Below are 26692 nucleotides of genomic sequence, written 5' to 3'. Positions count from 1 at the left end.
CATATGGGTAGGGGGAGTAGTTGGCCATGTAAGTAGGGTTTCAGCTGTGAGTGGATAGAGTGGCAGGGATAGGATGCCAGACCTGTAGTGGGTAGGTGTCAGGTAGATAGGGTACTTTACTAGATAGGGTGCCATGTATGTAGGATGTCAGCTGGGGCAGAGATAGGATATCAGGGATAAGATGCCATATGTGTAGGGGGCAAGGTGCAGTTTTGTAGGGTGCTAGACAAGTAGGGGGGAGCAGTGCCAGGTGGGTAGAGGGTGTGAATCAGTTTGAGTCTAGCATAAGGGTGGTGCTTTGAGTCAGGATGCAGTGGGTGGGCAGATGCCAAGTCAGGGGGGTTGGTGGGTAGGGTGTGTGGAGGGGAATGATTTGTTTAGTCTGGCAGATGTAAGGGATCTCTAGAAGAGGTAGCTTTGGGTGTATGAGATAAGTACAGGGTCAATTTAGTAGTTACTCTGAGTTAGACTACATATTTAAGAGTCAATCTTTTTGCAAGTAACGATTTACTTAATTTTATCAGAACTCTCTGGTGTCTGCAGTTAATATGAAGACTTCCAGGCAGAGTGGAATTGGAATAATAGAAGTTTAAAATGATCTTGGAGAGAACTGCTACTACCTTTGCAATTGTATGAGCTTCCAAAACCTTCAGAAATGAAGAGAGAAAGCTGAAAATATTTTAACACATGAACATATTTTCGGCAAATTTTCCAGGAATGTTTAAAAACTATTTTATAAAATTTTAATGATTAAATTGCAGTTTTTAATTTTCGTCATCATTCAGTAATTGTCTGTTTTAACCTTTCTCCTTCAATAAATAATTGTATTTCAAGCATTTTGTAGTCTTACCAAATAAATACATTATGTATTTTCAGCGGCTATTACTCAAGGAAGTGGGATTAGTTACAACCTTGCAGAAATTCAAAGCCAACCATTCTACCATGACATAAACTCTGGACTACAGAGGTCATTGTCCTCTCCACCAGGCAGGTAATTGTTTACACTTAATAATTTGATCATCAATGCCTGAAGTATTGCCTTGAGAACAAGCAAATATTTTGTACTTACTGTTTCTTAATGAGAGTTCACTAAAGTGTAATGTACATTGGAATATTTTGGGTACACAGTACATTTTCTATATTTATAATACTGCTTTAATACTCTGAAATGTAACATACCCATCAATAGTTATTTTCAGTTTAGAGCCCAGTAAGAATCCAATAATTTGGGTTCTTGCACCACAGAGATTCTATCCCTGAGGAGTCTGTGCCTGATATCAAAAGACTGATGTGAAGATACATGAGACGTGAAATTACACAGTATTGTACACAAACCTTGATGAAAGAACCCGAGAGAGGTCCATGGACCATGGCATCACCCGGACCTCTCCCCAGATTTTAAGCTTCCTGATATCTGAGACTCCTGTCTTTCCAGTGGTGTGCGACCACCAACACAGGATGCTAGGGCTGTATTAATATTCTGGCCTGTCGCAGTAACTGTTATTGTTCTTTTGACGTTATGTTAGTTTAGTGATCAAGGGTTTTCCTCTTACATGTGCAACATGCTGCAATTTCCCATGCTCCAGATATGCTACCAACTAATACATTATTGTGATTTTTAAGATCTTTAAGAACTGATCTTTAAGATTAAACTACCACATAAAACGAAGATGTCCCAAATTAAGGATTCATAAGTTGAGATTAAAAATTGTGGACAAAGCGTATAGCATTGAAAGGTCAGAGAAATAATCTATTGTAATATTTCAGCACTCGGAATCCAGTTGCAATATTCAACTCATGTCTTTATTACTCTTGCAGAGAGCCAACACTGGACAGTCCAGGTGCTCCTCCACCAAGGTTCAAATGCACATAATTTATATATGTTTTCATTACAATTTAAATGGAATTAAGTAGGCAAAGGTCACAGCACAGTAGCTTCTGGTGGGCTGACAATTGTGTTCCTGTACAATAATTGCATTTCAGGGACTTCGTATTGTCCTGTTGGAGACAGTGAAAAATATGTATGCATTCTGCAAAAACGGTAATCCTGTGCATTTACATAGAACATAGAACATTACAGCACAGTACAGGCCCTTCGGCCCTCGATGTTGCGCTGACCAGTCATACCAAGCTGAAGCCCATCTAACCTACACTATTCCATGATGACTTAAATGCACTTAAAGTTGGCGAATCTACTACCGTTGCAGGCAAAGCATTCCATACCCTTACTACTCTCTGAGTAAAGAAACTACCTCTGATATTGGTCCTATATCTATCACCCCTCAGTTTAAAGCTATGCCCCCTCGTGCTCGCCGTCACCATACTTGGAAAAAAGCTCTCCCGGTCCACCGTATCTAACCCTCTGATTATCTTATATGTCTCTATTAAGTCACCTCTCAACCTTCTTCTCTCCAACAAAAACAGCCTCAAGTCCCTCAGTCTTTCCTCGTAAGACCTTCCCTCCATACCAGGCAACATCCTAGTAAATCTCCTCTGCACCCTTTCCAAAGCTTCCACATCCTTCTTAGAATGTGGTGACCAGAACTGTACACAATACTCCAAGTGCAGCCGCACCAGAGTTTTGTAAAGCTGTAGCATAACCTCATGGTTCTGGAACTCAATCCCTCTATTAATAAATGCTAAAACACTGTATGCCTTCTTAACAACCCCGTCAACCTGGGTGGTAACTTTCAAGGTCTGTGTTCTTGGACACTGAGATCTCTCTGCTCATCTAAACTACCAAGAATCTTACCATTAGCCCAGTACTTTGCATTCCGGTTACTCCGACCAAAGTGAATCACCTCACACTTGTCCGCATTAAACTCCATTTACCACGTCTCTGCAGCTTATCTATGTCTCTCTGTAGCCTACAACATCCTTTTTCACTATCCACAACTCCATCTTAATTGAGTAACTCTGCTTCATTACTTGGGTATGGTTTGACACCCTAGCTGCTAGTCCTGACTAGCATTGTCGAACTTTGCACATTCAGTCCCCCCATTTGGGTGCATAACTGTTAGCATAAGATCTCCAATTAATCTGCATTCTATTGATCTGTCATGACTCCAGAGTAGTGACCAGAGAGAGGTTAATGGGCCACGGCATCACCCGGACCTCTCCCCAGATTTTAAGTTTCCTGATACCTGATCCCTGTCTTTCCAAGTGGTGTGCGACCACCAACACAGGATGCTAGGGCTGTATTGACATTCAGTCCAGTCGTAGCAACTGTTGTTGTTCTTTTAACATTGTTAGTTTGGTGATCAAGGGTTTTCCTCTTACATATGCAACATGCTGCAATTTCCCATGCTAATGATAACACTGGCTGTACTGCAATGAGTACATGAAAGATTATTCTTATCCAGGGTATTTTCAGCCTACAGTTCCAGTGCTTCCACCTTGTCAGGCACATAAGTGTTCTTCTGAATTAGTTTTTTTCGTAAAGTTCTATTTGTAACACACAACACTGTTGCATTACAATTCACAAGGTCTCTTTTTAATCTTGGTCAGACCTTTAGGAAGACAAGGTATTGGAGCCTAGTTTGATTCCTCATATTGCTGTAGAGTATCACGGAGTGTGTTAGAGGTGTTGACTCGGACATGCCTTTTTTTTGTACATTCACCACTTACATTTGTCTGATAGTACTGGGAATCAGGATCTAAAGTGGATGTTGGTAGTTGGTGATGTTGCAAAGTAAACTTCCACACAATTTATGACTCAACGGTACTTGTTACACAGCTTTCCTCCTTCCCCTTGTATCCTCAATAGTTGTTATGCAGTATTCCCCTTTCTGCTTGTATCCTAAGCAACTGAGTATGGTTTCTCTGTGGATAATTTCTAAAATGCAGTCCTCGATTCAGTTGTACCCTTTTTTATTCAAGACCCTGACTCTGACTGGGTGGGAGCAAATTGTGAGACTTCCATTTCTCCAGCACCGGTAGAATGGTAGTCTGTGTATGCTCTGGTTCTTGCCCATGGCATACATATCTATGGAATAACACTGAAGTGAGTCACTGACCCAGATTAACCCAACAATCTTCAGACAGTACTGAAGATCTAAACCAGTGTCTGCTATGACTGAGGAGATTGCCAGTACCATATCGATCACATTGATTCATAGTGCACCTCTGAATTACCAGGTTAGCCCTGGTCATTCCTTTCGATGTCAAGACACCTGGGTTCTTGGACATTCCCCACAATTGGATACAGTTAATCCAATCCACTACGTCAGTGACTTTGAATCAGGGCCAGATATTAAGCTGAAGAGAGTTCAGAAGAGATTTACCTGGATGTTGCCAGAGATGAAAGATTAGAGTTATAAAAGAAGGCTGGATAGGCTGGGATATTTTTCACTGAAGTGTGGGTGGTTGAGAAGCAATCTGACAGAAATCTTAAAAATAATGAGAGGTGTAGATCAAGTTAATGGTAGTTGTCTTTTCCCTTGGATGGAGAATTTCAAGATTAGGGACTATATTTTAAAGGTGAGAGGTGAGAAAGATTTAAAAACACATGAGAGGCAATGTTTTTACACAGAGGGTGGTTCGCTTGTGGGATGAACTTCCAGGGGAAGTGGTGGATGCAGGTATAATTACAACATTTTAAAGACATTTGGATAGGTACATGAATAGAAAAGGTTTGGAGAGATATCGGCCAGGAACAAGCAAGTGGGACTAGTTTAGTTTGGGATTATGTGTGGCATGGATTGGTTGGACTGAAAGGTATGTTTTCATGCTGTAGGACTCTACTGGCGGTGGAAAGCTGCATGTCCCTTAAATCTAGTTGTGCCCGTGACATTGGCCTCCTGATTAATCACAGCTTTACTCAATCATTTGTATAATTTTTATAGGGGTTATGATTTCTGCAATACTCAGTCATTTGCATCCCTGACAAGTTCACATCTGCAGATATCATTTCATATTTAACATCATATAACGCTTCACCATCTGTATACAGTACCAGTCTGTTTTGTTGCCCATGAGCCACGAGCAGGTAAAATAGTCTCCGAGATGTTGTTGGAGAAAGTGAGGACTGCAGATGCTGGAGATCAGAGCTTAAAAATGTGTTGCTGGAAAAGCGCAGCAGGTCAGGCAGCATTAAAGGAACAGGAGAATCAACGTTTCGGGCATAAGCCCTTCTTCCAAGATGTTGTTGTGACAGCATAATGGTATTGGTCCAGGAATCTGCCATTGTAGTCAATTCTGTTTAAACCTTGCTTAGACCTTAGGGTTCAATATCATGTATCTACCATCCTCGTCACTGGGACATTGACCCTTGTTCCTGCAGTCTCAAGGTATAAAGGTTAATTGTAAAAAATCCCTCACATGTTGTATCTAGATCTATTGCACATATGCTGTGTCCATCATCACCATTGCTGATCTGGAAGCATATTGGATTCTCATTTTTCCAATCGGTGTTCCATTCCACATCTAAGCTCTTCCTCGGGCCCTCTTCATCACTTGAGGGTAAATGCATAAGCTCAGTGCCACATTTGAAGGGCATCAATCTTTCTGTTGTGTTATGTAAAGCTTCTTTTACAAAATATCTATTGCTGACATTTTTGTAATATGAACCCATGTTGAGGGCTGCTTCATAGTTTATATTCTGTGTGCATTTGTTGCATCAGCCAGAATCCTGATAATGGTTTTTGACACCAACCCTCTTTTTTTGGCACAAAGGTTAGCTCGTTATTGTTATTTCTGTAATTAAACATACTTTTGATAATCATAAGGAGTTTTGTTGTTTCTTTGGGATAGCTTTCTCCACTTAATCCCTCCTTGTTCACTGACAAAGGTGACCCTCCCATATTTGAAGTTGGTCCTTTGGTCCTTCAGATGACCACTCCTCCAGATAGGGAATGAATCCTAAACTACATGGCTAACAGAGCACAAACTAGTTATTTTCATTTTCGCCCTTTTGCCCTCTACTTCAGTCTTCCTTACTTACATCATACTTTTTAAAGTGCGACCAATGTTTCCATCTACCTTTTACTATCATGTCAACACAGGCACATAAATATCTGGTCAAAATAATTTTTTATGCTCCAGTCCATTTTGGGACAAAGTGTGGTTGGCTAGGGATGAGCTGAATAAACACCACATCCCTGACTTTAGCTGGTGGTGAAATGAGTTTTCCTTTCGTCATCTCGTCCAAATCCTTAGTCATCTGTTGGTCCTTCATTTCCTGTTGTAATTCTTTGGCTATCCTTTTAATTATTTAATTTTTAAAAAATTATTTCTTATGGGTCATATGTCCTCGTTTCCAGCAGCTATGCCTTCAGGCAGGTGTATAACCCTTCTGGTGATCAACTAAAAGGGGTTAACAATATTGTCCTATTAGGGATAGTCCTCAGTCACATTGAAATGCAGGGGAGCACGTTCACCTATCCCCAAATAGTAACTCTAATTACCTTCCAATAGCATCTTTTTAAGATGGGGTTCATATGCTTTACAATTCCTGAGCTTTGTGCATAGTAAGAAATTTGGAATTTCTGTTTCACCCAGAGCAGATCACATATTATTTTCAAAATACTGTCTGTAAAGTGTGTTCCTTCTAGATTCATCAACATAGAACTCAAAGCAGTTCATCTGAGATTACCCACATTTTCCCCACCCCAACCCTTGCCCTTGCTCCATATCTTGGTCTGACATTTGACACTGTTATGGTTCCCTTTCAGATATCATTTTATCTGCTGGTTAGCTTTTGTATTTTTTAACATCTATACCATCTTGTCTTTGGGTAGTAACATAACTTCCCATACAGCTCATCTAGAGTCAAATACTACTTTCAATTTCTGGTGTTTAATAATGCTACTAAATTATGCTGCGTGCACAGTATTATTTGTCCCGCTTCCTCCAGACTAAAGGGGTAGCCATAGGCACCTACATGGGCCCCAGCTATGCCTGCCTCTTTGTCGGGTATGTGGAACAGTCCATCTTCTGCAGCTACACTGGCACCATTCCGCGCCTTTTCCACCCTACATTGATGACTATTGGTGCCACCTCGTGCTCCCATGAGGAGGGTGAACTTCACTTCACGAACAAGTTCCAGCCCAACAGTCAATTCACCTGGACACCGCCCTCCCCTTCCTGAACAATTTTCACTTCCGGCGACTGACTCAACACAAACATTTACTTCAAACCCACCAACTCCCACAGCTACCTGGACTACACCTCCTCCCACCCTGCCTCCTGTAAAAATGCTATCCCTAATTCCCATTTCCTCCACCTCTGCTGCAATCACAGAATAGAATCCCGACAGTGTGGAAACAGGCCCTTCGGCCCAACAAACCCACACTGACCCTCCCGAAGAGTAATCCACCCAGACCCCATTCCCCTACCCTATTACTCTACGTACCCTGACTAATGCAGCTAACCTACACATCACTGGACACTACAGGCAATTTAACATGGCAACCCATCTAACCTTCCTCATCTAACCACTGAGCCACCATGCCACAACTGCTCCCAGAAGGATTAATTCCACCATAGAACATCCCAGATGGCCTCCTCCTTCAAAGACTGCAATTTCCCCTCCTAGATGGTCGACAATGCCCTTCAGCACATGTCCCCCACTTCCCACACTTTCACCCTTGACCCCTACCCCTCCAAATGCAACAAGGACAGAACTCCCCAGTCCTCACCTTCCACTCCACTAACCTCTAGATAGATGGATACATCACGTCATCCTCCGCCATTTCCACTACCAAAAAACAGATCCCACCATTGGGGATTATATTTCCCTCCCCACCCCTATCCAACTCCCTTTTTAGGTCTGTGCCCCACACCAGCCCACCCTTCACTCCTGGCACCTTCCCCTGACACTGCAAGAAGTGCAAAACCTGCTCCCACATCTCCCACCTCACCAAAGGATCCTTCCACATCCGACAGAGATTTATCTGTACTTTCACATACATCTACTGTGTCCGTTGTTCTCAATGTGGTCTTCTCTACATTGGGAAACAGGATGCCAATTTGTGGATCATTTCAGAGAACATCTCTGGGACACACGCACTAAGCAACCTTACCGCCCTGTGGCCAAACATTTTAACTCCTACTCACACTCCGCCAATTACATGCAAGTCCTCCATTGCCAAACTGTAGCCACCCCATGCCTGGAGGAAGAGTGCCTCATCTTTTGCCTTGAGACCACCGACCTCATGGGATCAATGTGGATTTCACTAGTTTCCTCATTTCCCATCCCCCCACCTTATCCCAGATCCAACCTTCCAACTTGGCATCGCCCTCTTGAACTGTCCTGCCTGTCCATCTTCCTTCCAACCTATCTACTCCACCCTCCCCTCTGACCTATCACCTTCATCAACCTATTGCATTCTCAGCTACTTTCCCCCATCCCCCCGGGCCACCCCCCTCATCCCTGATGAAGAACTTATGCTCCTGCTCCTCAGATGCTGTCTGACTGGCTGTGCTTTTCCAGCATCACACCATTTGATATATGTAGTGACAGTTTACACATCCAGATTGCATGCATTCTAGTGCAGACACACACCTCACCAGTCCCTTCACTACAGATGATTGCTGTGGGGAAAAAATATACCACAGGTCTTGTATTCTCTTCTCACTGTTGTGCGACCAGTGTGTTATGTAAGCAAACCCATTTGTACTGCTGTAAATGTGGAACAGCCAGGAATTGAAGGCTGGTGCTGTTATGACACTAGCCTTCACTTTTGCATAAGCTGTCTCTGATTCTGGTCCCCATTTGACCTTTTTCTGTCATGAGTTTTTCCACTTTACTAACATCTGTTTTGGTGCTGCAGTTCCTGTAAACTGGAGTCGGAAGTTGTGGCAGGACAGTTACACAGCCCCATAATGTTTCAGATCCCAACCCCGCCCCCACCCCCTCCATTACTGTTATGGGGAAACATGTCTGCAGTGGCCATTTTCCTGTCCTGTGCTAAGACCTTTTCTCCCTGACAGATCTTGTGTCCTTGTACCTAATACATGACTGTCCTACTTGTGCCTTTTTAGGGTATATCTTAAATCCAACATTTTTCAGTGTCTTAAAGACCACAAGTGAGCTCTGGTGTGGCTCCTTTCTGACTCTGATGCTATTAAAATATCGCCTTTAGATTGTAATATTGGCTGTAAATCATTAAATCAGCAACCTGGACTATTGTGGAGTCCCTGTGGGACCCTTTGACAGGTATACTGCCTTCCCTCTACAGTAAAATTGAATTTTTCTTGAGGTTTTTGGTCTAGTGGTATCAACCAGAATCCATTAGCTCAATTTAAAACAGTAAATATTTTATGTTTGAGTTTCACTCAATTAAAGATACTCATGAGATTTGCCACTATTGGTTGTTCCCATGGCATTACCTTATGGAGTGCTGAGTAGTCCATTGTTAATTGATATGACCCATTGGCCTTTTTGACTGGCCATACTGGGAAATTAGTGATTGGCCTCAGGATTTTCTGATCTACAATGTTCTTTTGTAGAATTCCTTCCATGGCCTTCATGGCCTCTAGCTTTATGGAGCATTCTTTGTAAGCCTGTTATAATAATCCTGGATCAGCACTGGTGAGGTATCAGTTAACCCACAGTCATGTTTGGTGATCGCCCAAAGCTCAGGTAATGCCTGATGTAGGAGATCATGTGTGCCAACCCCAACCGATCTTTTGTTATAGCTGAGATACTACTTCAGATGGTTATATTTTTGTCTAAAGCCTGTTTACCCTTGCATTTTCTTTTTTCTATCTGTGTGTTTATTTTCTCCTCGTTCAGTCATTGTTCCTTTCAAATCGCATACAATTTTCTCAAACTAGACTTTTTCTTTTTTTAAAAGAGCAGCTTATGTTGTATCAAAATACACCAAAAATTATTTGAATTAAATACAGTTATCAGGAGTGATCTATAATTTGTATGTTTAAAAGTTCTTGATAAAGTGCTTGAGGTTATCAGGAGGTGGGACATTTGCATGTTGTTTTTGAGAGTTCATAGGACTCTGTTACTGAGCAAACACAATTTGCATGTGTTCAAAGATCATTTGTAGAACACTGCATGCAATTGATCAAATTGCTAAGTTTTCTTGTTGGTGTCCAGAAATTGACTCTGGCAGTTTGTTCCAGACCTTATTTTAAAAGTACAAAATAAACATAATACAGTTACAGGTGCAGAATTAGGTGTTTTAATTTTTTTAAATTTTCTTTTATGAGACTGCTATGATAAATTATGAGCACTATAAACAGCTCTGTTGTTAGGATCATCCATATTCTATCCATATTAGATCTGTATAGTGTTTTTGGGAGTGAAATATATAGCTGTAGGATAATATAGTATTATAAAGATTTGTTTTAAGTAGCCTCTGAAATGCTAGTTTCACTACTCTGATTTTGTGACAGTTGCAGATCTTATAAAAAATAAAATAAAATTACTTCAAATATTTCAATGGAGAGTTCAGGAGTGCTTGCCAGGAGTAGCAGCAGGAATGTGAAGTTGTTAACCTGGTGAAACTACCAAGCAGGACTGCTTGTGTGCCAAACAGCAAAAGCAGCAAGTGATAAACAGAGGTAAGCGATCACACAATCCTGCAGAATGTGGCAGGTGGAAGACATGGCACACATCTCCGCTGGCTACATCTGTGGGAAGTGCACCCAACTCCAGCTCCTTGAAAACCGTGTTAGGGAATTGGAGCTGGAGCTGGATGAACTACGGATCATTCGAGGCTGAGGGGGTAATTGAGAGAAGTTACTGGGAGTTGGTCACTCCTAAGGCTCAGGACAAGGATAAATGGGTTACAGTTAGGGGGAGGAAAGGGGACAGTCAGACAGTGCAGAGATCCCCTGCGGACATTCCCCTCAGCAATAAGTATACCGTTTTGGATACTGCTGGGGGGATGACCTATCAGAGGAAAGCCATAGCAGTCAGTTCTCTGGCACTGAGCCTGACACTGTGGCTAAGAAGGTAAGGGGGCAGAATAGAAAAGTACTCGTGGTAGGGGACTCAATAGTCAGGGGAATTGACAGGAGATTTTGTGGTCAGGATCGGGATTCCCGGAAGGTATGTTGCCTCCCTGGTGCCAGGGTCCGGGACGTCTCCGATCAGGTGTATAAGGTTCTAAAAGGGGAGGGCGAACAGCCAGAAATCTTGTTATATATTGGCACTAATAATATAGCCAGGAAAAGGATCGAAGATATACAAAGTGATTTCAGGGAGTTAGGATTGAAGCTGCAAAGCAGGACGAACAGAGTAGTGTTCTCTAGTTTACTACCAGTGCCACGAGATAGCGAGGCAAGGAACAGGGAGCGGGCGCAGCTTACCACGTGGCTGCGCAGCTAGTGTAGGAGGGAGGGCTTCAGATATGTAGATAATTGGGATGCTTTCCAGGGAAGGTGGGACCTGTACAAGAAGGACGGGTTGCATCTGAACTGGAAGGGGACCAATGTCCTGGGTGGAAGGTTTGCTCGAGTAGTTCGAGAGGGTTTAAACTAGTATGGTAGGGGGGTGAGAACCTGAGCTGTATACCAGAGGTGAGAGTTGATGCAGATGAGGCAATAGCAAGAGGTAGACCAGCTAGTGGGAAGGAATTTCCTGGGAAGGAACCAAGGTATCAGTTAAAGTGTGTTTGCTTTAATGCAAGGAGTATCAGGAATAAAAGTGACGAACTTGGAGCATAGATCAGTGCCTGGTGCTATGATGTTGTGGCCATAACAGAGACATGGGTTTCTCAGGGGCTGGAATGGTTGCTGGATGTTCCAGGGTTTAGAGCATTTAAAAAGAATAGGGAGGGGGGATAAAGAGGAGGGGGTGTAGCACTACTAATCAGAGAGGGTATCACAGCTACAGAAGCTTCCATTGTCGAGGAAGATCTGCCTACCGAGTCAGTATGGGTGGAAATTAGGAACAGCAAGGGAGCAGTCACCTCGTTAGGGGTTTACTACGGGCCCCCCAATAGCAGCAGGGAGATGGAAGAAAGCATAGGTCGGCAGATTTTGGAAAAGTGTGGACGTAGTAGGGTTGTTGTAATGGGTGACTTTAACTTTCCCAATATTGATTGGAACCTCCTTTGAGCAAAAGATTTGAATGGAGCTGTTTTTGTAAGGTGTGTTCAGGAGGGTTTCCTAACTCAGTACGTTGACAGGCCGACGAGGGGAGAGGCCATTCTAGACTTAGTGCTCAGAAACGAGCCGGGGCAGGTATCAGATCTTGTGGTGGGAGAGCATTTTGGTGATAGTGACCACAACTGCCTCACATTCTACATAGCTATGGAGAAGGAGAGGATTAGGCAAAATGGGAGGATATTTAATTGGGGAAGAGGAAACTATGATGCGATTAGACATGAGTTAGGAAACATGGATTGGGAGCAATTGCTCCATGGTAAAGGCACTATAGACATGTGGAGACTGTTTAAGGAACAGTTGTTGCAAGTGATGAATAAATATGTCCCTCTGAGACAGGCAAGAAGTGGTAAGATAAAGGAACCTTGGATAACGAGAGCCGTGAAGCTTCTCGTCAAAAGGAAGAAGGTAGCTTACATAAGGTGGAGGAAGCTAGGGTCAAGCTCAGCTCTACAGGATTACAGGCAGGCGAGGAAGGAGCTTAAAAATGGTCTGAGGAGAGCCAGGAGGGGGCACAAGAAAGGCTTGGCAGAACGAATTAGGGAGAACACAAAGGCATTTTACACTTACGTGAGGAATAAGAGAATGGTCAAAGAAAGAGTAGGGCCGATCAGGGATAGCATAGGGAATTTGTGTGTGGAGTCTGAGGAGGTAGGGGAAGCCCTAAATGAGTTTTTTGCTTCTGTCTTTACAAAAGAAACAAACTTTGTAGTGAACGAAACCTTTGAAGAGCAGGTGTGCATGCTGAAATGGATAGAGATAGAGGAAGCTGATGTGCTGAAAATTTTGTCAAACATTAAGATTGACACGTCGCCAGGCCCGGACCAGATTTGTCCTCGGCTGCTTTGGGAAATGAGAAATGCAATTGCTTCGCCACTTGCGAAGATCTTTTAATACTCGCTGTCCACTGGAGTCGTACCTGAGGACTGGAGGGAGGCAAATGTAATTCCTCTCTTCAAGAAAGGAAATAGGGAAATCCCCAGCAATTACAGACCAGTAAGTCTCAAGTCTGTCATCTGTAAGGTGTTAGAAAGGATTCTGAGGGATAGGATTTATGACCATCTGGAAGAGCATGGCTTGATTAAATGCAGTCAACACGGCTTTGTGAGGGGCAGGTCATGCCTCACAAACCTTATCGAGTTCTTTGAGGATGTGACTAGAAAAGTTGATGAGGGTTGAGCTGTGGATGTGGTGTATATGGACTTCAGCAAAGCATTTGATAAGGTTCCCCATTGTAGGCTTATTCAGAAGGTTAGGAGGAATGGGATTCAGGGGAACATAACTGCCTGGATACAGAATTGGCTGGCCAACAGAAGACAGCGAGTGGTAGTAGAAGGAAAATATTCTGCCTGGAAGTCTGTGGTGAGTGGTGTTCCACAGGGCTCTGTCCTTGGGCCTCTATTGTTTGTAATTATTATTAATGACTTGGATGAGGGGATTGAAGGATGGGTCAGCAAGTTTGCAGATGACACAAAGGTTGGAGGTGTCGTTGACCATATAGAGGGCTGTTGTAGGCTGCAGCAGGGCATTGACAGGATGCAGAGATGGGCTGAGAGGTGGCAGATGGAGTTCAACCTGGATAAATGTGAGGTGATGCATTTTGGAAGGTCGAATTTGAAAGCTGAGTACAGGATTAAGGATAGGATTCTTGGCAATGTGGATGATCAGAGGAATCTTGGTGTGCATGTACATAGATCCCTTAAAATGGCCACCCAAGTGGACAGGGTTGTTACGAAAGCATATGGTGTTTTGGCTTTCATTAACAGGGCGATTGAGTTTAAGAGTCGTGAGATCTTGTTGCAGCTCTATAAAACTTTGGTTGGACCGCACTTGGACCACTGCGTCCAGTTCTGGTCGCCCTATTATAAGAAAGATGTGGATGCTTTGGAGAGGGTTCAGAGGAGGTTTACCAGGATGCTGCCTGGACTGGAGGGCTTATCTTATGAGGAGAGGTTGACTGAGCTCGGACTTCTTCCATTAGAGAAAAGGAGGAGGAGAGGGGACCTAATTGAGGTATACAAGATAATGCGAGGCATAGATAGAGTCAGTAGCCAGAAACTATTTCCCAGGGCAGAAATGACTAACACGAGGGGTCATAGTTTTAAGCTGGTTGGAGGAAAGTATAGAGGGGATGTCAGAGGCGGGTTCTTTACACAGAGTTGTGAGAGCATGGAATGCGTTGCCAACAGCAGTTGTGGAAGCAAGGTCATTGGGGACATTTAAGAGACTACTGGACTTGCATATGGTCACAGAAATTTGAGGATCAGTGGTCGGCACATCGTGGGCTGAAGGGCCTGTTCTGTGCTGTACTGTTCTATGTTCTATGTTCTACAACCAACTGATCAAATCTAAGCTCATCCAATTGTGAATGGTGGCGGACAATTAACTCATGGAGGAAGAGGTTCCACAAATGATGAAAGTTCCCAGTACATCAGTGCAAAAGATAAGGCTGAAGGTTTTGCAGCCATCTTCAGACAGAAATGCTGAGTGGATGATCCATCCCAGCCTCATCCAGTAATCCCCAGCATACAGATATCAGTGTTTAGCCAATTCAATTCACTCCATGTGATATCAAGAAAGAGTTGGAGTCACTGAATAATGCAAAGGCAATGGGCCCTGATAACATTCTGGCAATGATACTGAAGACTTGTGCTCCAGAACCTGCCACTTCCCTAGCCAAGCCAATCCAGTACAGTTACAATACTGGCATCTATCTGACAATGTGGAAAATTGCCCAGGTATGTCCTGTACATAAACACCAGGATTAATCTAACCAGGCCAACTACTATCCCATCAGTCTACTCTCAATCATCAATAAAGTATTGGAAGATGACATCAACAGTACTATCAAGCAGCGCCCACTCAATAACCTGCTCAGTGATAGAAGCAAATTACTGAAGATGTTGGAACCTGTCCTGAAAACTAAGTATGCAAACTAAAGTTTTGAGTCTGGATGAATCTTCTTCTGAGCTGACGTGAAATGTGGCGGGTCAGCCTTAATGCAATAGTTGTGGGGGAGAGGTGCGGTGCTGGGGGAGAGGGGATGTTGAGAGTGCAGATAAAGTAATTGGAATGTGAGAATGGCAGAACAATGCTGTATCTAACTGCTAGACAGGAAAGAACAGAGAGTTACAATAGAGTTGAGGGAGGAGAGAGAGAATGTGGTGACAGAGAATACAACCTGTAAAGCTAAAAGAAAGAGAAGGAATAGGAGTGGGTTCACAATCTTAAGGTACTGAACTCAATATTAAATTCAAAAAGAGTCTAGTCTGAAGATCAGATATTGTTCCTCCAGTTTGTTCTGTGATTTGCTGGAGTTTTGCAGCAGGCCAAAGACGGACAAGTGTGCAGGCAAACAGGATGCGGTCTTAAAATGACTGAATATGGGAAGCCTGACCTGCTGTGATCTCCAGTATGTTTTTTTTTAACCTGCTCAGTGGTGCTCAGTTTGGGTACCACCAGGGCCACTCAGCTCCTGAGCTCATTACAGCCTTGGTTTAAATGTGGATAAAAGAGCTGAATTTAAGAGGTGAGGTCATACCTGACACATTGGAAGAAGATTGTGGCTTTTGGAAGTCAGCTACCTCAGCTCCAGGACATCTCTGCAGGAGTTCCTTAGGGTACTGTCCTCGGCCCAACCACCTTCAGCCACTTCATCAATGATGTTCCCTTCATCATAACTTCAGAAGTGAGATGTTCACCGATGTTCTGCATCATTTGCAATTCCTCAGATACTAAAGCAGTCCCTGTTCAAATATAACAGGATCCAGACAAATCTAGGGCTGACAAGTGGCAAGTAACATTAACACCACAAAAATGCTAGGCTGTGACTATCACCGATAAGAGACAATCTAACCACTGCACCTTAACATTCAATAGCGTTACCATCCTCGAACGCTCCATTATCAACATCCTGTGGTTACCATTTACCAGAAACTCAACTGGACTCACAACATAAACACAGTGGCTACAAGAGCAGGTCAAAGGCTAGGAATACTGCAGCAAGTAACTCACCTCCTGATTCCCAAATAACTCACCTCCTGATTCCACCGTCTGCAAGACCCAAGTCACGAGTATGGTGGAATATTGCTCACTTGCATGGATGAATGTAGCTCCAACAACACTCAAGAAAAATCCAGCCAAAACAGCCCTCTTGATTGCTATCACATCCACAAGCATCCACTCTCTTCACCACCAATGCTCAGTAGCACCAATGTGTACTATTTACAAGATGCATTGCAGAAATTCACAAACGATCCTCAGACAGCACCTTCCATTCTGAAGGACAAGGGCAGCAGATACATGGCAACACCTTCAAATTCCCCTACAAGTCATTCACCATACTGACTGTGAAATATATTGCCATTCCTCACTGTCACGGAGTCAAAATCCTGGAATTCCCTCCCTAATGGCATTATGGGTCATCCCTCAGTGGATTGCAGTGGTTCAAGAAGGCAGCTCACCACAACCTTCTCAAGGGCAGCTAAGGATGGGCAACAAATGCTGGCCCACCAGCGATGCCCACATTTCACAAATAAATGAAAAAAGTGAGATTAGATGAGGTTGGGATGTGTGACTAGATGAGGTTGGGATGTGTGACCAGTGCAAATGAGTTGGACTGAAGAGTCTTTTACCATGCTGTATAACTGTATGACCTGTCCCTTTTTACTGATTGTTTAATTGAATGGATATTTTGAGTGCTTTGTACGTCATTGTCTCATCTTGTAAATAGCTGAAAATGTGTTGCTGGAAAAGCGTAGCAGGTCAGGCAGCATCCAAGGAACAGGAGAATCGACGTTTCGGGCATCAGCCCTTCTTCAGGCTTCCTGAAGAAGGGCTGATGCCCGAAACGTCGATTCTCCTGTTCCTTGGATGCTGCCTGACCTGCTGCGCTTTTCCAGCAACACATTTTCAGCTCTGATCTCCAGCATCTGCAGTCCTCATATTCTCTCACCTTGTAAATATTCATGCTTGACTGCAAACAAATGTATAAATTTTAATATTATCAAACACAATGCTGAGATGATACAGTGGACACTCTGAATTATAGTATATTATGGATCCAATCAGGATAGCCAAACACAAGATGGGAAAAGAGTGATGCTGGAAAAGGCAACATCTGAGGAGTAGGAGAGTCAATGTTTCAAGCATAAGCTCTTCATCAGGTATATGAAGGTGGGGGTGAAGATGATAGGTCGGAGAGGAGTGTGGAATGGATAGGTGGGAAGGAAGATGCACAGGTAGGCAGTTCAAGAGTCTGACCTGTCTATCTTCCTTCCCATCTATCCACTCCACCCTCCTCTTCAACCAATCACCTTCACCCCCACCTTCATCTACCTATCGCATTCCCAGCTACCTTCTCCCCAGCCCCACCCCTTTCCCATTTATCTCTCAGCCCCCTTTGGCCACCCTCTCATTCCTGATGAGTTTATGCCCGAAACGTCAACTGTCCTGCTCCTTGGATGCTGCCTGACTGGCTCAGCTTTTCCAGCACCACACTTTTCAACTCTGATCTCCAACAAGATGGGAAAGTTTACTTCAGTCTGTGTCTATTGCCTATTTTCCTTTCTGACCTTTCCCAAATGAGCATTGTGGAGCCACTGGTGGCTGTGTTAGTGCTGGCAAAACTGACATGACATTTCTTGCATTTTAACTTTTCATTTTGTGGTTTGTTGGCCTACACTTTAGTTATGTGTTGCTGGAAAAGCGCAGCAGGTCAGGCAGCATCCAGGGAACAGGAGAATCGACGTTTTGGGCATAAGCCTTCCTCATTCCTGAAGAAGGGCTTATGCCCGAAACGTCGATTCTCCTGTTCCCTGGATGCTGCCTGACCTGCTGCGCTTTTCCAGCTCTGATCTCCAGCATCTGCAGACCTCACTTTCTCCTCCTACACTTTAGTTACACTCATACACTCTGTTGTCATAACATGAGGATCCATGTCTAATCATTTTGTTTTCTCCTGATTGTCCCACCATTTTTACTGATTTGGTAAATTCGTTACTTATCCTTTTGTGTATTTCTTATTTTTGTCAACCAAATTCCTCAGGGATGTTAGGGATATCTCCAGTCCCCACTCAAGTTTCTCTCTACTGGTCATCTCTGAGTAAGACAGTTGGGGCATAGTTGTCACTGGACCAAACTCATTCTTTATGAAGGGTTTTTGCCCGAAACGTCGATTTTCCTGCTCCTCGGATGCTGACTGACCTGTGCTTTTCCAGCACCACACTCTCAACTCTAATGTCCCCAGCATCTGCATTTCTCACTTTCGCCAAACTCATTTCTTGCCACTGATACTGAATGTAATCATAATAAATTACAATATAATGTTTCCACCTTATTATCCTTTGAACTATTGCCTGGAGTCTAGGATTTCAAATATGCCTGACACTTCCTGGGCCAGGACAGAGTTGTGGTTTATCTGAATTGAAATGTACTGTGAATCATTCCAGTTCCCCTTTGGTGTCTGCATCCTTTGTCCTTCAAATGAAAGGTCCAAGAAAAACTCTTGTAACAAAACTCAGAGTCCGTTTGCAATATTCAAGCGGTGTCTTTCTTACACATTTTGGGAGCCAACACTGGCTAGTACAGGTGCTTCTCCACTGAAGTTCAAATGAGTACCATTTATCAATGCTCTTATTATTAATTACAACTTAATGTTACTCAAAAGGCAAGGGCCACAGCACAGTGGCTTCAGGTGCGCTGACAATTGTATTCCTGTAATAATTGCATTTCAGGGACTTGATATTGTCTTTTCAGAAAGAGTTAAAATTTTGTGTATGTTCTGCAAAAAGGTTATCCTGTGCATTGTTTGAGTGTCTCCCGTTTCTTAATTGAATCAGTCCACATTGTTTGTGGATGCTTGTGCCCTAACTGATGGCCCTGACTGGCGCTGTAAAATTAATCCAAATTTTGCACCTTCATTGTAATAATACATCACCTTTTTTAAAGCAGCCTAGAAATAAAGCATATCATATGATACCATTTTAATCTGCAACTAAATGTGTCATTCAAAGTATTTGTAATTGTATTTTCAAAGTAGTGTTTAATATTGTGGAATATTTGATGCATTGGAATATGGTTAAACCCTATTAAACATACAAACCAGTTGTGAACAAGCTGAAGCTGGGAGAGAATTGACATTGATTTTTTTTAAACTAAATGAACATAATTTGTTTAAAAAAGAATCAATCTAAGAAAACAATTTTTTTTAATACACTGTATTTCTTGTAACCCTAGCAGGTCCTCAGGATAATATGAGCGTCTAACGCTGAGTTTTGTTTTTTGTAAGCCAGTGTTAGATATACAGAGGAAATACTGAGTAATGTTTGTATGTTACCTTATGTTGCAGTATATTATATTTGAACTTGTGAATAGGAGCAAACATTTTGCGAGGAACTCTCACTTGGACATCATGAAGTATTGCTGTTCAGACATTGTGAATGGCTTTGCCACAAGGAAAAAAAGACTTCATGGAGTCAAAACAAGGGCGTTCTGCAAAACTACCTGTTTCCAGACTCTCACAACACCAGATTACAGTCCAACAGATTTATTTGGAAGCACTAGGTTTTGGAGCGCCACTCCTTCATCGGATGGTGTGGAGAATAAGATCATGCTCGCAGAATTTATAGCCAAAGGAGCCCACTGTCATGGAGATATGATACAGTAAACAATCCTAGATTAAAACTTTCATCATGGGACATGCTGGTTTCTGTCCTTTGATATGTAAATCCCAGAGCTTCTTTAAAATTACATTCTCAAGACAGCTCAGGTTTTAAACAATAGGTGTGAAGTCTGTCTGTGTCCCAATGGTATGACAGACTGACAAATCCTCTGTATTTTCTTACATAGATTCATGCAGTTTTTGAGCAAAATAAAATGTCATTCTGCAAAATCAAATTCACCCCATAAGCTTATATGTGTGCACATGTTGACACATATTGAGACAGATTGAGAGTGCATGTGAGTGTGCGCGTATGGGTGCGAGTGCATGTGATAGAGTGTGTGTTTGTGTATGTGTGTGATGGGTATGTATGAGAGGGTGCGTGTGTCGATGAGAGTGTGGGGTGGGGTGGGTTTATGTATGCGCATATGAGAGAGAGTGAGTGAGGTGTGTGTGTGTGTGTTGTGCAATTTTTAAGTTTGTCCACCCCAGTCCAACACCAACACCTGCAAGTCATGTTTCCAGACTGGCTTTGTTCAACCATTTAAGAACATAAGACATCAAATGAAATAATGACTGAGACACAACCAGTATCTATAGAGATATTTTGCTTTATAACACTGTGACAATTCTTTCCCTTTAAAGGTACTATAGAGAGTAACAATTAATTTCTTGAAAAATATGGTTTTGATTAAGCATGAATTTTGGGAAGTAAGTACAAATGATTCTTAGATTGATGAGTTTAGCTTCAAACTTTAAGCTGAATTATGTATTTATTTGCCAGCAAACGGCCTAAGACGATTCCTATTGATGACACCATAGACACCAGCCCAACAGAATTCTACCCTTCTCCCAGCTCACCAACCAGCGTCAGCCGAACGTGGCATGAAAGAGATCAAGGTCAGTTCTTGGAGTGAGCAATGAAGTTTAATGTACATCGCTAATGTTTGAAACATCTGCATAAATAAATGGAATGGAGAAATATTAAATGTAATGATTGAGCTGAATTTTATATCTGGGGTTTTTATAGACAGTGTGTTCCAGTACAATCCCATCTCCACTCCATGCACTATTATTAGAAGGCCAAGTTACAGGCTTGCTGCACAGTAAGGGGTGACAGGCCAGTATTGAAGCATGTGAGAATCCTCTTGCCCTGAATGTACAGCACAGCAAAGACACATCTAATATTTAATTTATTTCAGTGGAATATTGGTCCAATAAATGTGATCACAGTTGTGTGACACTTGACCATTTACCTCCTCCCTCCTCAGTATCCAAGAGCCCAAACATACCTTCCAGGTGAAGCAGCGATTTACCTGCACTTCACAAAATCTAGTCTACTGCATTTGCTGTTCACAATGTGGCGTTATCTACATTGGGGAAACAAAGCATAGACTGGGTGACCTCTTCGTAGTATATCTATGTTCTACCCACAAAAATTGGCCAATATCTCTGTCTCAGGATCGCTGCAGTGCTTCAGCAAAGCTCAGCATAAACTGGAAGAGCAACACCTCACTTTCCATTTGGGAAGCCTGCAGCCTTCTGCACTCAACATCAAGTTCAATAACTTCAGAACTTGAACTCTTGTATGTACTAGCCCCCATCCCCACACACCAGGCCTTCTTATCACAGTCTGCTATTACATACAACCATTGTTAGTGATTAACAGTCTTCATTAACAGTTATTCACCCTCCTATGAAATGAAATAATGACTGAGACACAACCAGTATCTATTCCTTTGTCTGTCCAACTGTTCTTCTCTCTCTTTGGGTTGTATCATTTACTCCTTATTCCCTCTCCCCATACTATCCTCTGCATAAAAACCAACATTTTCATAGCTACCAGACCCGAAATGTTAACTCTAATTTCTCTCCACAGTTGCTGCCAGACCTGCTGAGCTTTTCCAGCAGTTTGTTTTGTTTCTTTCCACCCCTGTTAGTTATGTTTGTATGACTTCAGTTAAAACTTAATGAGGGAATTTAATAGAGCTGCTCAAACTCTTGAGGCACTAGTCAGAGTAAATTGATGCAGATGCAATATATCTGGATTCACAAAAGTCCATTCATGACGTGCCTTAATAAAGTCAGTGAGTGTGGAGCTAGGACAAGTGGCAGAAGGCATTGCAAGTTCAAAGGCTAATTCTTCAGAGTGACTGAAGAGAGTGTTCCAAATGAGTCAGTGCTTCTTTTATCCACAATTTACATGAATGATTTTGACTTTTTTGGAATCAAGAATATAATTTCTAATTTTGTGGAAGGAACCAGGTTCAGGGAAATAGATGTGCAGGTTAAGTGAATTGGCCATGCTAAATTGTCCGTAGTTGTTAGGTGCATTAGTCGGGATGGGTTACTCTTCGGAGGTTGATGTGGACTTGTTGGGCCGAAGGGCCTGTTTTCACACTGTAGGGAATCTAATCTAAAGATTTGGTGTTTCGAATACAACCGACACATAGCTTTCTTTCTGCTGCCATGGTTTTATAAAGTAGAGAAGGTATACTTGAACCTGTAGCGAATATTTGATAGGTGACACTTGAGAAAACAGCATGCAGGTCAAACAGTGGGGAGGATCATGAGAGGATTTACAAGAATGCGTGGGTTTACATATCATGGAAAGATTGAAGGCCAGGGACTGTTTTGAAAAGTGGAAGATGAAGCAAAGGAATACAAGATGAGTGATAGGACTGAAGATTGGAGGAACCTTGTGCATGTAGAGCAGTCCCTTAAGGCATCAGGACAGGTGGATAAGTTGATTCAGAAGGCATATGGTATACTTGCCTTTAATAGTCAAGGCATAGTGTTTAAGAGCAGGGAGGTTATGCTGGAATTACATAAAACATTGGTAAGGCCACACTTCGAGCATTGTGTGACTGGGTTGTTTACATTTGAACATAAGGGATTGAAAAGAGCTGTAACTGAAATGCATAAAATTACAAGGGGCATAAATACAGTAGACAGGAAGAATTATTTCCTGCTGATAGAGGAATCAATAACCAGAATCCATAGATTTAAAATATGGGGCAGAAAGTTTAGAGGAAATTTGAGGATTTTTTTTCATCCAGATGATGGTGTGAATCTGTCTGTAAGGCTGATAGAGATAAAAAAAAGCTGCAGATGCTGGAATCCAAAGTAGACAGACAGGAGGCTGGAAGAACACAGCAAGCCAGGAAGCATCAGGGGGTAGAGAAATCAACGTTTCAGGTATAGCCCTCCTTCAGGACTAGAGGTGGGTCTAGGGGGAGCTGCAGATAAAGGGGGAGGTGAGGGGGCAGCGTGGTGAAGTGGGGATAGGTGAAGACAGGTAGAGGGTATGACCTGATGGTCAGTGGGAGGAATGAATCTGATAGGTGGCTGGGAGGAGTGGAAGGGAGGTTATTTGAAATTGGAGAACTCAATGCTGAGTCCTCCAGGCAGTAGGCTGCCCAGGCGGAAGATGAGGTGTTGTGCCTTCAATTTGCGGTTGGTTCATTGTGGTGATGGAGGAGACCAAGGACAGTCATGTCAGAATGGGAAGGGGAATTAAAATAGGCGGTGACTTGGAGGGCCAGTCAGCCCCTACAGGCCTGGCTAAGATGCTTGACGAACTCTTCCCTAAGTTTATGTTTGGTCTTCCTGATGGAGAGAAGACCACATCTGCAGCACCTGATGCAGTAAACTGGGTTGTAAGAGAGGCAGATGAACCTCTGTCTCACCTGGAAGGACTGTTTGAGGCCCTGGATGGAGGTAATGTATCAGCAGGTTTTGCATCTTTTCCGATTGCAGGGGAAGGTACTGGGGGTGCAGAAGGCTTGGTGGGGAAAATAGTGCACACCAAGAATTGTCAAAGGGAATGGACCTTGCGGAAGGCAGAGAGGGTTAGGCAGGGGAAGATTCTTGATGGTGGGGTCTAGTTGGAGTTGGCAGAAGTGTTTAAGGATGATGTAAGGCTGGTAGAGGCAGAGACCCTTATAACATTGAAGAAATATTTAGATGTGCATTTGCAATGTGAGGGCATGCAAGGTTATGAGCCAAATGCTAGAAAGTGGGATTGAAATACTTAGTTGTTTGTTTTTGATGGATGCAGACATGATGAGCTGAAGGGCTTTTTTCTGTATTGTAGATCTCTGTGACTATAGGAGCGTAAACACTGGGATGGATCGGTTGGGATGAACGGCTCAATTCTGTGCATGAGAGAAAATTTCCCTAATGACATGAGTCTTTAATTCTGGTGTAACTATCTGGTGGTTCCATAAAGATATATTAGTACAGATGACAGCCAGTTGGATCAAAGGTTTGGGTTTTAACAAGTGTCAATAGAGTAGACAGAGTTAGAAAGGCAGAGAAGTTTTGGGATTGATTTCCAGAGTTTGCATCTTGACAGCTGGAGGCTTGGGCTCCAAAGTTAACTGTTTAAAATCAGAAAAAAGAATTGCAGGGAGATCCTGGGTCCAATCGGCCATTTTTAAAGGCCTTAGAGCTGGATGTCCTCTTCAAAAATTTGGCTGTTTGTCAAAATTTTTAAACACTGTCTCCATGTTTCGCTGCATAGAACTGACTCTTTACCAATTTAGCATGTTCATAGTTTTGTGAAATAGTGTCATTAGCCCCAGAAAAGTGGTATTATGACTGTTCAATATCAAAATTTTTAATTATAATGAGAATTCTGTCTATTACATTTTAATTGTTTTTTCATTTTAGTTTCTACATTAATTTATAGTAATGTGAACATTTCATAACCATTTGCTTGAAAATCCATAAACATTTACTTCTTGATTTGCTGTCTGTGAGAATACTTACATAAAATTGGCAGTACTGTTGCTCGATGAATTGACATCAAGCACAGGGAAGTCCATGGCACAAATATTCCTAGATCCTCGTGAATAGCTTTTTCCGTGGTCATTGGCAAGTTGTTTTGTAGCTGACCACAAGATTAGGCCCTTTATACATTGCAGAGCTTGTTACCAATTCAAAGTTCATCATATATGCTTTTAATGTTAGTCTTTTTGGAATTTTCTTTTGATTTGCTTCAATGCTATTTTAAATGTATGTTAATACTTTGTCCCATTTGGCTGCAAACAGTTTGCAGGTGTTCAGGTGAATGTTCTTGCTTGTCAGGCCTAACAAGATTATATATCTATTTAACAGGTGGCTAATAATCTAATTGCCATTACATTCAGAACTTAAAGATGACACCCAGGTGCAGAAACAAAGGCGGGGCAGTCATTTGATGCAGGGTTTTCTTTTTTTTGAAAATGAGGCTTGCATCTTATTAATGTGATTTAAAGGATTGATTTTTTTTTAATTTGGGAACTTATTAATGCATGTTTCCAATTACAATGCATTCACTCACAAAAAGTTCCCTGTCTGTGCTACTCAGCACATTGAAATAGGCACAGATCCTTTTTAGCCAGAGTTTAATTAGAGAAAGTTTACATTTAGTAAAATCAAGGAACCTCTTCCAAGTAAATCAAATGAAAAGTGGACAGCCACTTCCAGTTAATTATAGTTGAAATTCTAAAGGGTAGTTAAATTCAAAGGAAATTCAGTTGTATCATGCTGTTGATTCTTTGAGTTCTGTACTTCTTGCAGTGGTCTGTTGCAATTACAGCGTGGTCTTTTATAAATATATTCACATCAGCCAATTACCTTTTAAAATAATCAATAGCTTGTAAAGCATGGAATTCTTATTTATATTTTGGCTGTGATACAGCAGTTCAGAGAGTTATGTGAGATAGAGTGTAATCTCAAGCTCTCTCTCTCTCTCTCTCTTTTTTTAAATGATGACTCCTTATTAGATTTTGGTTTCTTTGACTTGTCTAAAAGCAGATAACTAATTAGAGCAATTGTCAAGGTAGAAAAGCCAAAAGATTAAAGAGTTATAACTCCTTATCTACTGCGACAAATCGAGTCTTGGTGTAACAAAGTGCACCAGTTTCATTTTTGTTCTTTCCTCCCTTGGAAACTTGTCTTTTTTGCTAGGAATGAGCTCGCTCACATTGTTTTGACTAGAAGAGAAATGTGATTTTGTTTTTTGGATGCAGTTTACAATGTTTCAAAAATATCGGTGTTGATTTTGGAGAGACCATTCGACAAACAATTAGTTAAGATTCAATCTATAACTGTTAAAGAGGCAGGGACATCTTGTGTGGAGATAATTGGCTGGTTTGTTATAGCTGAATCTAATATATTTGGTGGTGGCTATAGTCCATTAGAATGGAGACTCCAAAGTGTATAGTGGTAGAATGCTTAGCAACCTGATCCTTCAATGAAAGCTTCTGTTTGAAGATACTACTGTGTCATAACATAAAAATGCTCACACTCACTCTAGGCTTTCTGTCGAGTACCAGGTTGTGTTGTGCTCAAGAAGCAATCTGTTTAAATTACTAGCTGTAAACAAGCCATCATGATAAAAATTATCCCTTTTAATATTATGTTTCCTCATCAAACTAATAGAGTCTGCTTATTAATAGATGGAGTGGAATATAAATCAATATTAGCTCAGGCAAATAATTGATATTTATAATGTTTAGTAATAATTTGAATGATATTAACAGCACCTAATGCCAAAATTGGTGAACAATATTTTATTTTATTAAACAAAACTTAACAACTACACAAAGGAGCTCTCACATCCAAAGAATTGTACAGTCAATTATACATACCAAAACTATTTGATATAAAGGAGAATTGCTGGGGCTGAATAATAATTACCGGCACATGCACTAATATACCCTACCCATTACAAACATTACACAAAAGATATTTGTCAATGAGGCACCATTCCTTTTGCCAAGGTTGTTAGCTGTACTTCAGCATTACGATAAATTGGTCGCTGTATGAAGCACAGCCAGAGTACACAAAAATTGAATGCTGATATAAATAGTTTAGTAATGTGCTAGTCAGAAGAGTAACGATGATTAAAGGAATTTGTAACTTAGGAGAAAAATTAAGAGGAAAAAAATAAGGAAATAGAAGTATACAGGAAAT

General features: G+C 41.9%; 1 protein-coding gene across 18 annotated transcripts in view; it reads left to right on the top strand.

Annotated features, from left to right (window-relative positions):
* Positions 1 to 26692, top strand: part of LOC122562011 (nuclear factor 1 B-type-like) — a 637597-nt gene that overhangs the window by 508751 nt on the left and 102154 nt on the right. For all 18 annotated transcript variants that reach the window (XM_043714413.2, XM_043714404.2, XM_087996880.1 and 15 more), the window contains 2 exons: positions 877 to 991; positions 20514 to 20629. In XM_043714413.2, the coding sequence (XP_043570348.2) occupies positions 877 to 991; positions 20514 to 20629 (231 nt within the window). The remainder of the gene's footprint in view (positions 1 to 876; positions 992 to 20513; positions 20630 to 26692) is intronic.

The sequence above is a fragment of the Chiloscyllium plagiosum genome, unplaced genomic scaffold (genome assembly GCF_037043375.1).
Source record: "Chiloscyllium plagiosum isolate Xiang-an unplaced genomic scaffold, Cpla_swu_hap1 HiC_scaffold_2, whole genome shotgun sequence".
NCBI lineage: Eukaryota > Metazoa > Chordata > Chondrichthyes > Orectolobiformes > Hemiscylliidae > Chiloscyllium > Chiloscyllium plagiosum.
The sequence above is the reverse complement of the archived record's forward strand: the minus strand, read 5'-3'. Positions and strand labels throughout refer to the sequence as shown.